General features: G+C 41.0%; 1 protein-coding gene across 1 annotated transcript in view; it reads right to left on the bottom strand.

The window, feature by feature from the left end:
• PSD (pleckstrin and Sec7 domain containing) overlaps positions 1 to 8,149 on the bottom strand; it is a gene marked incomplete at both ends in the record, with an annotated part of 218,634 nt that extends 210,485 nt beyond the window's left edge. Inside the window, 3 exons of the mRNA XM_081328613.1 lie at positions 4,797 to 5,265; positions 7,022 to 7,124; positions 7,235 to 8,149. Coding sequence (XP_081184739.1) covers positions 4,797 to 5,265; positions 7,022 to 7,124; positions 7,235 to 8,149 — 1,487 coding nt within the window. The remainder of the gene's footprint in view (positions 1 to 4,796; positions 5,266 to 7,021; positions 7,125 to 7,234) is intronic.
• Positions 8,150 to 15,557: the final 7,408 nt, after the last annotated feature.

The raw sequence follows: 15,557 nt of genomic DNA, 5'->3' as shown, positions 1-15,557 counted from the left end.
GAATGTATGGCATTTGAAGCCGTATAATATCTTACGAGAAGAAAAGATTGTTCAAACTTGGTTTCAGTATGGGCAATTACAGGCCAGGTGGAAAGAAGATCAGAAAATTGGTTTTTCAATGACTGATGAAAATTTGGTAAAGCAAATTAGAAATCAAGGTCAAGCACATATCAAACGGATATATCTTGCACTGATAGAAATTGATTCAGAGACAGAACTTGTTAAAGATTGTATGATAAAGTGGGCTCAGAATTTTCAAGAAGTCATTACAATGGATACTTGGGAAAAGATTTGGGTGAGAAATGTAAAATTTACACAAGCTCAAAATTTAAGAGAGAACTTTTATAAAATGTTTTATAGGTGGCATTTAGATCCTAAAAAACTAGCAAGTATGTATCCGAACTGCCAGCCTAAATGTTGGAGGTGTGGTGGCGAAGATGCAACGTATTTTCATATATGGTGGACCTGTAAAAAGGTTAAAGCATTTTGGATCAAAATTTGGTGGAATATGCAGAAGATATTTAAGAAAAGGATAAAGTTTTGTCCGCAATTGTTTTTACTGGGCATTACTACTGACACTACTGTTGTGGACACTAAGTTGATGTTGAATTTAATTACGGCAGCAAGACTTTTAGTAGGGCAATATTGGAAGAAGGAAGAACTGCCGACTATAGAAGAATGGACTTTAAAAGTTTCCAACCTGGTGGAAATGGCAAAGATCTCAGTGTATTTGAAAGACCATTCGCAACAGAGATATATTGTGGAGTGGAAAAAATGGATTGATTACATCCAGAATAAATATGGGACTAAAAAGTTTCATTTAGCATTTGAATAAGTATTGATGTGATATTTATATTGCTTGTAGTTATTTTATAAGAGTTAAAGTGTGATAGATTTAATAGTTTATTGTTGTTTGCATATGGTAGATTATGATTGTTTCTACTTTTATACCTTGTATTTAGCTCTGGGAAGTCGGGGAGGGGGAGGGAGGGAGGTGTTGGGGAGGGTTGGGAAGAGGGGAGGGGGTTGGGAGGGGTTTTGTTTTGATAAAAATAAAATGTACTGTAAAACTTTTCAATAAAAAAAAAGAACACCCCCCCTGCTTCATAAGGGGATGCGTCACATGCAATGCATACAGGCAATGTTTCATTAAAGTGCATAAGCACTGAATTGGAGGACAGTAGTGATTTTACTGCCTTAAAACTATTTTTGTGAACCTTGGTCCACTTCCATGGGGTGTTTTTGTCTAAGAGCTGGTGTAATGGCTCTGCCACTGCGGGCTTGTTAGGAAGGAACGTATGGTAAAAATTTAGGAGACCCAAGAATGCTTGAAGCTCTCCCTTTGACCTGGGGCTTGGTGCCAGCTGAATTGCCTGCAGGATGGATGCCTTCAGCATCAATACAGAATCCCAGGAACTCAGTGGAAGGGACCCCAATTTTACATTTGTCCCTTTTCAATTTGCGGAACCATTGAAGGAAGGCTTTGAGCCTCCTTGCAAGCACCTCAGTGGATTCACCAGCAATAAGCACATCATCAAAATAAGGGCAAACCCCTGGAATGCCCTTGAGCATACGCTCCATAACTCCCTGGAAGATTCCTGGGGCTACGCTAACCCCGAATTGGAGGCATTTGACTTTAATAGCCCCCCTGTGTGTCACAATTGTTTGTGCAGCCACTGTGGCCTTGTCCACAGGTAACTGCTGATAGGCCTGTGCCAAGTCTAACTTAGCAAACACGGTACCCCCTTGCAGCAATGCCAAGATGTGGCTAACGACTGGCACCGGGTATGCGTGCTGCTGTAGTGCCTGGTTAATGGTGCACTTGTAATCTGTGCAAATCCTGACCTCCCTGTTGGCCTTAAGTGGTGTGACAATGTGGGTTTCCCATTCACCCCCATCTACGGGCTGTAGTACCCTCTGACTGACTAGCTTGTCAAGCTCTGCACCGATTTTGTGTTTTAGTGCAAATAGCCCTCTACGGGGCTTGATCCTAATAGGCGTTACGACAGGCTATCGGAGGGCCCTTGTACTCTCCCAGGTTTGTATCAAAGACATCTGTGAATTCCTCGCATACTGATGCCAAGTTCGCAGCTTGTGTCCAGTGGATCCCAATCAAGCCCTATTAAGCTCGTTCTCTGGCCCTCTCCCACAATCACATCTAGAGGTCCTGAAAACTCCTTGAATTTGACGGCCAAAGTGGCCTCGCCTTTGATGGCTACTCGGGAATTCTGGAAGTTAGTTAAAATGATGTTGGATGGCCTAATCTTGGCCCCCCTCTTGCTGCAGTTGCACACGAACTGGAAAATCTCCAGGGAAATAATGGATACAGCTGAACCAGTGTCCAGTTCCATCTTGCAAGGAACACCTTGCAGCTCGACTTGAAGCCGAAGTTTTGGCTTAAGGGGGCGGCAAGCTCCAGTGCAGCAAATGCTCTGCCAACTGGAGCAGAACCCTACTCTATGATGCCCCGGGGCCCCGGTACCTCTCCTGATCAGATCATCTGATTGGCGGTCCTTCTGGTGACCTCTACAGACTTCTGCGATGTGTCCATTTTTCCCGCAGGCCCAACACCTGGCTGTCTGGAACCGGCAGTCCACTCGTTGGTAGTGGCCACCACAGCCCAAACACCAAAGGAAGCGAACTGCCTTGTAAGGGGGCTGTCCTGTACCAGCCTGCTACCGGCCTTGCAGAAAGGCAACCCCTGTACAAACGGCAGAGGCTGGAGAGCGTCTGAGGCTGGAAGGCGTCTGCCAAGATTTATTACACAAACAACAGAACAAGAAACAAAACACCGGAACTTTGATCCTCAAACGGAGCGGTTGCTTTCAGCAACCAGCCCTTCCCCAAACACTCCTTTTATTAGAGTTCAGGGCGTGGCCTCCCTGTGCCTCCTTCCGAGGAGTCCCACAGCCTTTCTCTGCTTGTTCCTGCTTGACTGCCTCCTGCGTCGGGCGTCCTTGAACAGGGCCAGCTGTGGGTCATCATCATCCGCACTGTCGGGCTCGCGCAGCTGAGAAGAGGGCCCTGGCTGGGGGCTCTGCGAAGCCTCCAAGCCATCATCAGCAAGTTCGTCTTCAACACCCTCCTCCTCCCCCTCGTCTGAGTCATCCGAGACATCCAAGCCGGCTGCCGGACCCACAGGCTGGCCCTGAATCACAACAGGGGCTTCAGTTCCTTGTCGTGGTGCCATTGGATTTTGTCAACTTCATGGTCGGATTCAATGTTTTCTGAATGTTCGGTGTCCTTGTGGTGGATGGCTTCCTTGTGAGGAGTGCTTTTGGTGGGCCGCAACATCTTCACAGCTCCGCCAGCAACTTCATCCACCATGACTTCTCTTAGGGCTTCCTGAAGCAAGAGAATCTCTTTTGTGAAAAGTTTTTGTTGCAACTTTCTGCTCCTTAGTCCAAAGATGAGTCAGTCTCAAAGCCTTTCTTCCAAGTCCGAAAATTGTCTCAACGCTGCGATGAATTCAGTGGCTGTTTCACTGGGTTGTTGAACTCGTTGTTCGAAGGCATGCCTCCACACTATCAATGACAGCTTTGGTTGGAAATGGTCGCTGATCCGTTTCTTCAGGTCCACGTAAGTAACAGACTCCAGCTGCGCCGGTGTGACTACGTTCTCCATACTGTCGAACATTGCAGACCTGCAGACAAAGAGAGGCGTTGCGGCCTTCAGGCCATCTTCGGTGACTTGGTTGGTGTGGAGGTAGTTCTCTACTCTTGAAATGTAGGATGACCATCTCTCTGGGTAAGTGACATCAAATTCCTCAAGCTTTCCAACTTTCACCATGGTGGGAAAGTCTTTGCGGCTCGTGCCTCACGTTGCCTCATCCTGCTTCTCTTGTAAGCCCTGGGACTGGTCCACAGGATGGTGTGGTCGCTAGCATGGCTTGCTAGGCCAACCGAGGGGGGGGAAACGTGGTCCCTGTCAGGCGCTGTGCTGGACTTCAGCTCTTCCGAAGAAGCAGAATCCCATCCTTGTCACCAGTGTTGTGTAGTGAGTTATTTGCAGGCAGTAAGCAAGACAAGGGGTTGCAAACAGGAACATTGCTTTATTGAGGCAACAGGAACAGAACTGAAACAGAGGCTTCTGCGCAGCTGCTTATACAGTTGGCCAGTAGGCAGTGGCCAATAGGTTTAAAGGAACCCATTCCCACCCCAAATCATCCAATGATCTTCTTGGAGACAGCAAGTCTGGCTTAGTCACTGCCCGTTACACAGACACACCAATGGAGCAACCTTAAGCAGCATTCAAACAGACACGTGAAACAGTTCAAGTAAAATCCCAATGCATTACAGTTTTACCAAAGATGCTTTTTTTGTTTCAGGCATTACCAACACTTCCAACTGATATTTCATTTAAATAATGGCAGAAAGATATTTCCAAGTTCATATGGGAAGGGAAAAAACCAAGAATTAGATATAAACCTTTACAAGATGCTAAGGAGCGAGAATATTTGGGTCCACCAGATTTGAAATTGCATTTTGATGCTTGCTGTTTTGTCTGGCTAAAAGAGTGGGTGAACCTCCAAAATAAGAGGCTACTTGATTTAGAAGGTCATGAATTAAGATTTGGATGGTTTATAAATTGTTATTGAATTTGAATTTGGAAAAAGAACATGTAAGGCACTGGCGATTTGGCTGCAAATGTTTCATCTTCATTGGGGACCGAAGATGCCCCCCCCCCAGAATGGAGATGAAATGTTTCCAGTCAAATCGCCAAGCTCGGAGATCAAACTAACAGCCAAACAATAGGCATTGCTGTCACTCTATTGCCACCATTGGAGAAATCCTCACCTCTCCTGTTGATGTACCATGGCTTCAGATATGTCACCGTATTTATTTCCCTGGTTCTTGTTGTCTAAAGGTTTGCTATCCTCTTCCATGGCAAAAAAGAGGTCATTTGGAACAATGTTTAATTTTCTTGGAATTCCCATGGAACTAAAATTGCTCTCACTGTCCTTCTGGCTTTCAATGGCTGAATCCACTTCTTCCTTCTCAGCCAAAATATCATCAATGTTTGTTTCACGGTAGCATCTCAAGGGGACAGAGTCCAGATCAGTCTCTGAATACTTCACTGTTCTGCGGATTATTCCAGTTTCACAGTTTTCAAGCTTTGTATTACCTGGTGGAGTCACCTCAATTTCTACCTCTACATGACATAGACTGTGTTCTGGCCTCATCTCATCTGGGTTTTGTTGCACTGAGAGTTTGGATTTCTCAAGCAGCTGAGGTGAAGGATCAAGTGCACTCTGAGATGGCATCCCTGGAATTACAGAGATTCCGTATTACAGACAAAATGTACTTATGGTTCCTAAGTGATTCTGGCTCTTTATGTATAACATTTGCCCAGTACTTCTATATCAACACTACTTATCTCAAACATTGTCATAGTTATTGAAGTGTAATGTTAGATTTATAACTTTATTAAATGGTGCTTATTTATAATATAAGTAGTTAAAAGGCATCAGATAATTCCCAACATGTCATTCACTTATTTATATGATTTTTGGAGCCATCTGTTTCACAGCGGTGATTCTGGGCAATGAACAAAAATTAAATCCACCATAGTGTATAATCCATGATAGCCGGCTCAAAACAAAAAGACCTAAACCAAAAAGCTGCATCAACAGAGCTCATTTTACCTTCTGGCCCAAATGCCTGGGGAAACAGCCTGGTCTTCAAAGCCTTACCAAAGTTGGGGCCATCTGGATCACTGGATGGTTGCTGTTCCAGAGGCAGGTGCAGCCACAGAGACAGTTCAACTCCAGAGTACAACAAGATGGCATTGTTTGATGGAAGGTAGCTGGAGCATACTCTCCCTGCTAGACATAGCGGGCTGGACATATTGTTGTATTACCAACCCCTCTTCTTTTAATTTCATGCCTTCAATTAATTCTAACTATTCTTTTCATATTTTTATATCACAGAGCAATAACAACAAAAGAATAGTTGCACAGTGCCTTTGAATTAGGAATGCTAGGAGCACTCTGCCAATAGAAAATCCTTAAAAATAATTCCACTGTACTTCAGAAGAAAAGTAAAAATTAATCATGAATATTATTTCACAAATAAACTCATTCATGAGTAAATCTTTTGAGAACCACATATCTCCCTCTGCACTTTGTATGGTAAGATCAACTAGTCCTCCTTCCTACAGCCTATTCTCCTCATTGCATGTTCAGCATCTACTGTATTTGCAAGAGGAGTTCCAGTTTTATATTCATAAAATCAGGCAGTGAATTTAGTCATAGTATTGCAAGGATTATTTCCAGAGAACAACCCCCAAATTTCAAATTGAAAATGCAGTGAAGACTGAAGAGAGATATTTTCAACAAGAAGTAGAGGTTTTATCAATTGCTTCTTTGAGACACAGCAATGTAAGAGGAATAGCTATGCAATATATACTGTGAAAATATGTTCAGTCTTTCTATTTCTTAGGTTGTCATATTGATCTTTCTTGAGATAGATTCATCTGAAATTATTCATTTTAATAAACTTCTGATTTTAACTAAATGATTCAAATATATTGAAATTAAATAATTTAAGTAGAGATTAGCTTTGACTGGATGATGCCACATCTAGCACTTTTTACTCAACACGGAGTTTGAACATATTCAATAGGAGGCTCATCTGTGGATCTCAGGTAAAAAACTAAGTACTACTATTCAACTGCAGCTGCAACCAAGAACTGAATGAAGATCCTTTTCAACAAGTTTTTAGTGCAGCTTATTTAAAAATAGTACCTTATTTTTACTCATGCATCTGATGTTTTTGGAGATTTTTGCTACTGAATTTCAGGTTAGTATTTTTGTTGACATTCATCAAAAGAGAGCTTATTCCTTATTGTTAGTATATTATGCAAAACAGTGTTCTTTCTATTTTGCATTTTCAACATAAGAGTAGATAGGCATTCTACAATACTTACATTATCTATAACAAACATAAGTTCAGAACATCATTTCATGGTGATGGATCATTAAGAAATGTTTGTCATAATACAGTAGCAGTAAGTGGGTTACCTGTCTTAGAAGATTCTAGTGAGCCATAGAAGAATTCCCATTTAGCTTTGGCAACACGCTGGGCATGGACAGAGCTTTCATGGGAATATGCCCACAAGCTTCCCTGTAGAAAGGAAAGAGATTTTTATTTAGGAGGATCCCTAGATGTGAGATTTCCATTATCTAGATTTAGATAACATTTTTGGCAAGAAAATATTTGGACTTACTAAGTACCTGGTACTGTGCCTCCCTGCTCTGATGGCACAAGAGATCATTAGATAGACTGCTCATCCCACCAATGAGGGAACTGGAAGGGCAACTGGCACCAAGAGAAAGTGGAGTTCCATTACCCCAACTCAAAGTGGGCTGTGCATTTAAAAAAAATCTGTTTCCAGCAAGAAGAGGATCTGAAGCAGATATCTCTGGTTTTGGCTTAAATTCAAGATGCTCCTGTTTACTACTGAGAACCACTGGGTCCTGTTCATCTGTAATGGTCAAAGGGGATTTATCTGTCTGGGCTTTGAAGCCTATTCTGTTATCCAAAATTACAGGATTCAGGGATGTTGTGACTTTGTGCCGTAAGGAATATTGTGTCGGAACATTTGTCTTTTGGCTTCTTTGCTTATTGGAGTCAAAGTGAAAATCTTCTTCAGATTGCAAACTTCTGCTCAAACCATTTTCTTTCCTGGGTTCCATCAGTGGGAAGCCATTTAAAGTTTTCACATTAGCCTTCTCAATAAAGCGAAAGGTCACCACAGAACTTTGACCACCAGTGACTGGGACTACCAGGGGGACCTGATTGCCTGAGGGACATGGGGAACTTCTTAATGGAGTACATGGAGCTGTTACTCTTCCTGAGATGAGACAGCTGCCATTTCCAAAGTTACTCATCTTTGTTATCTTCTGTGTTAGGGAGCCAGTACTGTTATATATGCCAAGCTGGGATCGCAAGGGTTCAGAAGTTAGTCCCTTGCGGAGGAAATGAATCTTGCCAGCACTGGGTGACAGACTATGATAAGGATTAAAAGAAGCAGGTATCACATTCTTGGAAGGAGGAAGCTGGGGTGTCTTCTCCATTGCTTGAACATAGCGTTGGCATGACATAGCATGGTTAGAATGGAAGTACATAACTGCTCCATCCTGGGCCATCTTGGAAGAATGAGTTGGAGCAAAAAGGAAAAAGAACTAGGAACGGAAACAACTTTCCAAATGGCAAGTTGATAAATCTAACAGAAGTAGCAGCATTACATGGCCCTGAAACAGACAAAAAGAGAGCAAGATCTCATAAACATTTTATTAAACAAGGGCAGAAAATATGTCCCCTTTAGTATTCATTTCAACACAAGATTTTATTGTGGACCCTCTCCCTTTCTCTTATTTTTTTTCTTACTAATAGCACAAAATTATAGAAATATTGAATTGGAAGAATTTGTTTACACTATCAAGCTCAACCCATGGCCAGTTTAAGAATCCAAATTAAAATAATCTAGACAGATAGCTGTGTAGCTTCTATTTGAATATATCCAATGAATATATTTGTTCGCTCTCTGGATAATTATTTCTATTAGTAAATTACTTTTAATATTAAGACCCCCCCCACACCATTCTGTTACAATCTGTTATCCATTCTGTTACAATCTGTTATTTAAGTCTATTATTTTGTATTCAATGCTCTGGAACTAGAGAAAGGAGGGCTTGATCTACTCTATGATATTCTTGCAGGCATCTGAAGAATACAATGAAGAGGAGTCTGTCCATAACAGAATAATATGGAATAATTACTTCCTGTGATTAGAAATTAGACTTCTGCTGATGTAGGCTAATATTTCATTTCACTTCATTTTTTGCAACCATACAACTCTACTGGCTCTTTTTAAGTTTGTAATAAACTGCTGTTCCTAGATCATTACCCAACCAGAATTCACCTATTCTATACCATTGTGTTTGACTATGGCTTCCTGGTTGAAAAAGCTTATCTTTGTTAAAGTTGATCTTGTTACCATTTTTCTAACATATTATTTGCCTTCTCTTAAGTATCCCAACAATTTTGGGCCATTGCAAATCTGATAAGGATTTCCTCCACTTATTCATCAAATGCATTATTTACATTACAGGACTAAAATGTAGGAGAAATATGACTGATACCTGTTTCCAATTTAATGAGGAACCATTGATCAGTGCTCTGAATCATCTCTGAAACAATTATATCTCAACCTAATTGTCATGCCATCCTCCTCACACTTTATTAGCTTACTAATCAACATATGTTGGCTAAGTACAATTAAGTTTTGGCTCCATGTATACTTTTTAAAAAAGAAGGATTGAAAAAGGAGAATATTGCTTGTATCTGGGCTTTCACAGTGAAGCATAAACAGTTTCTGTCAAGGGAAGGGGAATTAGATATAGCATGCCAGAATAACCATAGAGAATGTTGAGATAATATTTCACACAATAAAAATAGATGGAAAAAAGGGAAATTTCCATCAAAGATCAAAAAAATAATATCAGAGCTTTAAAAAATTAATAGAATGCAGAATCTCTGTGGTGAAAATTCAATTGTAAATGTAAATCAAAGCAAATTGCTTTCATTACCCAGGAAATTGCCATCAACTTTCATACAGAGAAAGTGTACACCATTTTCAGAGGATTCCATTGGTCATGCTGCCTAAGGCCTACTTGAGTCATCACATCATCATGGTTATCAGGGACATTAAGATCTTGTATAATTCTTCTGTGTCTTCTTGCCACCTCTTCTTAATTTTTTCTGCTTCTCTTATGTCTCAACCTTTTTTGTCCTTTATCATGGCCATCTTTCCACAAAATGTTCCCTTGAGAACTCCAATTTTTTGAGAGATCTCTAATCTTTCCCATTCTATTCCCTTCCTCTATTTGCATTGTTCATTTAAGGTGGGCTTTTTATGTTTCCTTGCTATTCTCTGGAAATCTGCATTCAGTTGGGTATATCTTTGCCTTTCTCCTTTGCCTTTCGCTTTTCTTCTTTCCTCAGGTATTTATAAGGCCTCATCAGACAGCCATTTTGCTTTCTGCATTTCTTTTTCTTTGGGATGGTTTTAGTTGCTGTGTCCTGTACAATGTTATGAACCTCATCTATAGTTTTTTAGGCACTTTGGCTAGATCTAGGGGCATGTGGGAGAAGGAAGCCTTTACAGTATGCTGGGCACTACTGACATGGAGACAGTTTCTGGAGAGAAGCAAGGTTGTTATTTCTCCCGGCAATCTTAATTCCAACTTTTGATTCATCTAGCCCTGCCTTTCTCATGATGTGCTCTGCATATAAGTTAAATAGTATACAGCCTTGCAGTACTCCTTTCCCAATTTTGAACCAATCAATGGTTCCATGTCCAGTTCTCACTGTTGCTTCTAGATCCGCATATAGATTTCTCAAGAGACAAATAAGATGGTCTGGTACTTCCATCTCTTTAAGAGCTTGCCACAGTTTGTTGTGATCCACACAATCAAAGGCTTTAGCATAGTCAATGAAGCAGTAGTAGATGTTTTTCTGGAACTCACTAGCTTTCTCCATGATCCAGTGTGTATTGGCAATTTGATCTCTAGTTCCTCTGCCTCTTCGAAATCCTGCCTGTACTTCTGGTAGTTCTCGATCCACATACTGCTGGAGTCTAGCTTGTAGGATTTTAAGCATAACTTTATTGGCATGTGACATGAGTGCAATGGTGTGATAGTTTGAACATTCTTTGGCACTGCCTTTCTTTGGAATTGGAATATCAACTGATCTTTTCCAATCCTGTAGCCCCTGTTGAGTTTTCCAAATTTTCTGGCAAATTGCGTGTAGCACTTTTACTGCATTGTCTTTTAAGATTTTGAATAGCTCAGCTGGAATACGGTCACCTCCACTGGCTTTGTTGTTGCTCAGCTTTCCTAAGACCCACTTCACTTCACATTCTAGGATGTCTGGCTCGAAGTCAGTGACCACCTCATCATGGTTATCAGGGATGTTAAGCTCATTCTTGTATAGTTTTTCTGTGTAATTTTTCCACCTCTTCTTAATCTCTTCTGCCTCTGTTAGGTCCCTGCCATTTTGGTCCTTTATCATGCCCATTTTGTATGAAATGTTCCCTTTATCTGTCCAATTTTCTTGACGAGATCTCTGGTCCTCCCTATTCTATTGTTTTCTTCTATTTCTTTGCACTGTTCATTTAAGAAGGCATTCTTATCTCTTCTAGCTCTTCTCTGGAATTCTGCATTCAATTGGGTATATCTTTCTTTTTCTGCCTTGCCTTTCGTTTCCCTCCTGTCCTCAGCTATTTGCAAAGCTTCCTCAGACAGCCATTTTGCTTTCTTGCATTTCTTTTTCTTTGGGATGGTTTTAGTTGCTACTTCTTGTACAATGTTGCATCCATAGTTCTTCAGGCACTCTGTCTATCAGCTCTAATTCCTTAAAACTATTTGTCACCTCTACTGTGTATTCGTCAGGGATATGATTTAGTTCAAACCTGAATGGCCTAGTGCTTTTCCCTACTTTCTTCAGTTTAAGCCTAAATTTTGCAATGAGAAGCTCATGGTCTGAGCCACAGTCAGCTCCTGGTCTTGTTTTTACTGACTGTATAGAGTTTCTCCATCTTTGGCTGCAGAGCACATAGTCATTCTGAATTCTGGGTCGACCATCTGGTGATGTCCATGTGTTTGGGTTTTTGAAAAAGAGTGTTTGCTATGACCATCGTATTCTCTTGACAAAATTCTGTCAGCCTGTGCCCTGCTTCATTTTGTACTGCAAGGCCAAATTTGCCTGTTATTCAGGTTATCCTTTGGCTTCCTACTTTAGCATTCCAATCTCCCATGATGATAAGGACATTATTTTTTGGTGTTTATAGAACATTATTGGTGTTTATAGGACATTATTTTTTGGTGTTTATAGAACCGGTCAATTTCATCCTCTTCAGCACTGGTGGTTGGGGCATAGACTTGGACTACTGTGGTATTGAATGGCTTGCCTTGGATTCAAACTGAGATAATTCTGTCATTTTGGGGGTTGTATCCCAGTATTGCTTTTCCTACTCTTTTATTGACTATGAAGGCTACTCCATTTCTTCTGAGGGATTCTTGCCCGCAGTAGTATACCTGATAGAGTGGGTTGCCATTTCCTTCTCCAGTGGATCATGTTTTGTCAGAACTCTCTGCTATGACCTGTTTGTCTTGGGTGGCCCTACACGGCATAGCTCATATCTTCATTGAATTATGCAAGCCCCTTTGCCATGACAAGGCAGTAATCCATGAAGGGATTAAGATATCAGGGTAGTTAAAGTCTCCCATTACTACTGTGGTATGTTTCCTACATATATTTGTTAATTGATTAGCAAAGAGTTTATCTATTTCTTCTTGGTTGCGTGGCTGGTAGTATATGCCTATAGCAATGTCATTTTTCCCCCTTTTATATTGACCCATATGAATTCTAGGATATTTTTATCCTTGGTTTTGTGTATTTCTGTAGAGATGTAGTGATCTTTTGTATATAATGCAACTCTACCTCCTCTTTTGTTAGGTCTGGGGTTTTTTTTAAATAGGTTGTATCCTTCCATCAGTACATTCCAGTCATGAGTTTCATCCCACCAATGGCAACAATATCATATATGCCTTCATGTACTAATGCCTGTTTGTTCCCTAAACTTTGAGCATTAGTGTATAGGCATTTGAGATCTTTATGGGTCTTGGATATGTTTTTTTATATCTCCTACTTTGTAACTGAGGTTTCCAATAGCATCCCAGTTTGATGTTTTGGGAACCGCTTTGAAGTTGGGTGCTTCTCATAGTGGTTTCACATTCTGTTCCTAAGCCAGGTTAGAATAGAATAGAGCTGGAAGAGACCTTGGAAGTCTTCTAGTCTAATCCCTTGCTCAAGCAGCAGAACCTATACCATTTCAGACAAGTGACTGTCTAGTTTCTTCTTAAAAATCTCTAGTAATGGAGCACCCACAATTTCTGAAGGCAAGCTGTTCCACTTGTTAATTGTTCTCACTGTTAGGACGTTTCTCCTTAATTCCAGGTTGCTTCTCTCTTTGGTCAGTTTCCATTGTTTCTTGTCCTGTCCTCTGGTGCTTTGGAGAATAATTTGTAACACCTCTCCTCCCATAACAAAAGATGGAACCTCTTGGACAAGTCGAGATGCCGGTATGTAAAGCCACTCAGTCTTGGCCGGGTTGAGCTGGAGCCTGTTCTTCCCCATCCAAATCCATACCGCTTCCAGGAAATGGGACATCACGTCGAGGGCATCGCTGGGTTGGTTCGGGGTAGAGATGAAAAGCTGGGTATCATCAGCATATTGATGATACCTCACCCCGAAACCACAGATGATCTCACCCAGCGGCTTCATATAGATGTTGAACAGGAGGGGTGAGAGTACCGACCCCTGAGGCACCCCACAACTAAGGGGCCTAGGGGTTGATCTGTGCCCTCCTGCCAACACCGTCTGTGAACAGCCCGAGAGGTAGGAGGAGAACCGGTGCCTCCCACTCCCAACCCCTCAAGACGTCGCAGCAAGATACCATGGTCGATGGTATCAAAAGCCACCGAGAGGTCTAATAGGACCAGGACAGAGGAATAACCCCTATCTCGGGCCCGCCAGAGATCATCCAAGAAAGCAAAGGTTGGATGCAGGACGACAGTTATTTAAAATAGCTGGATCCAGGGCAGGCTTCTTCATCTCTCGTCAAGCAAAAACATTCGATGTTAGCAGCATTGACATCTGTGAATTGGCTGCAGTGAGTTGCCCCATTCTGTAAAATAGAACATTGGAGTACCTCATTTCTTACTTCCCTCAATTTTCCTTGTCAAATACTTACATTAGTCTTTGATGTGATAATTTTGAGTGCAAACTCAATATTGCATCATCATACAATTTATCTAGCAATTATTTGGGTTCTCTGCCAAAAAACATGGCATCACCTAAAGGCAAATCCAGATTTACCTCTTCCTTGTTGTTAGAACTGACTGGAAAATGTTTTTTTTTGGGGGGAGGGGGAGAAAAAGATCCACTACTGATTGTCTGCCCATTCTGAAGGCAACTTCCTGCTCCATTTCAAGAATAAAATTTTCCTCCTTATGTTGCCTTAAATGATTTCATCTATTTGGGCTAGAATGTTTTTGTTTGGTAGTAGGCTAATCTCAGTATTTTATTTGTTAGTTTCCAGAGGAAGGACCACCTCTTCAGCTGAGCCAATGCTTAGCATGATCGCTAATAATTTTCAAGTACTTCTCTTTACATTGCTTAGTATAATAGTACAATCAGTTCAATCCCTGCCTTTACTTTTCTTTAAAAAAGGATTTCTAGGAATTTATTGATTTTTTTTAGTCAGTTGAGATAGAAGGCTTTCTCCACAACCCTCTAATGTCCCATAAATTTGTTGGGCAGTGTGGAAACTGAGGATATGACTCTGGGTACCTTTTCAGAACCCTTAACATTCCATTTAATCTCAAAATTGTTTTACTTACATTGTGTATTAACCTCATTGCATTCAGAAACCAATCTTCAATTCCATATTCACATATAACATTCCACAATTCCACCAATAAAATCATTAATTTTAGCATACGATTACAACAATGCATCAAAACCTGTGCAACAAACTTCTCTCTTATTCATAACTTTCTCAATGGCAAAAATCTTCCCTCCATATCTATTGCTTGGTATCTCTATATATTATTAAAATTCTGATGTCAATGTTCCGGCTGATGATTCCAATGAAGTAAGCACAGCTGAGACATTGCAATCTCTAATGGAAAACTTTATTGAGTACAACATACTGGCGCTGATGAGAAAAACAGCTCTGATGATTTGGCACCAGAACAGAAAATTAAAAGTAGAGAAACTCCCCTTTCCCCTGACAGGGCAATTTACATCCCCTGATTAAGCACTAGATAATTGTTATGAGAAAAATCCTTTGTTGCTTAGTAACAATCTTGAATGATGACTTTGCTTCCCAGACTGAACAACTCCACACACGTTACAATCATCCCCCCCCCCAGTTGGCAATCTAAAAAACCCATCATGGCTGAAATGGAATAGGATTTCTTTGCAGCTTGACAGGCTGGCCCCCTAAAAACTGGAAGGAACTTGGAAAAACAACATGAACACATTACTTCTCTTGCAAGGGTCCTGGTTTCCAGGGATACTTATTATAGTACTTTTCTACTAAACGATCTGCCTTAACATTCTGGGCTTTTGTCCATCTAGCTTCTGAGATCAGATAACTTTTCCACTGGATCAGATACTGCAACTTCCCCTTATGGATCCTAGAATCTAGAATCTGTTTAACTTCATAGTGTGTCTCCTCCCCGACACCATTATTGGGCTGGGGGCTTCTTTCCCAACTAATCTCATCCTAGAGCCCTGAAAAGGTTTCAGCAGGCTGCAATGAAACATGGGGTGTTTCATATACTCTACTGTATAGAGTATACTGTATATACTCTACTGTGAATAGATTGATGACCTTTACAAAGGGAAAAGGCCATATGTACTTTTGACCTAGCTTTTTACAAGGTAGTCCCAACTAGCTTTTTACAAGGTAGTCCCACCTTTAGG

This window comes from Vipera berus (genome assembly GCF_964194415.1).
Source record: "Vipera berus genome assembly, chromosome: 5".
In the NCBI taxonomy this organism is placed as follows: domain Eukaryota; kingdom Metazoa; phylum Chordata; class Lepidosauria; order Squamata; family Viperidae; genus Vipera; species Vipera berus.
Note: the sequence above shows the minus strand (reverse complement) of the source record. Positions and strands in the feature narration are given on the sequence as shown.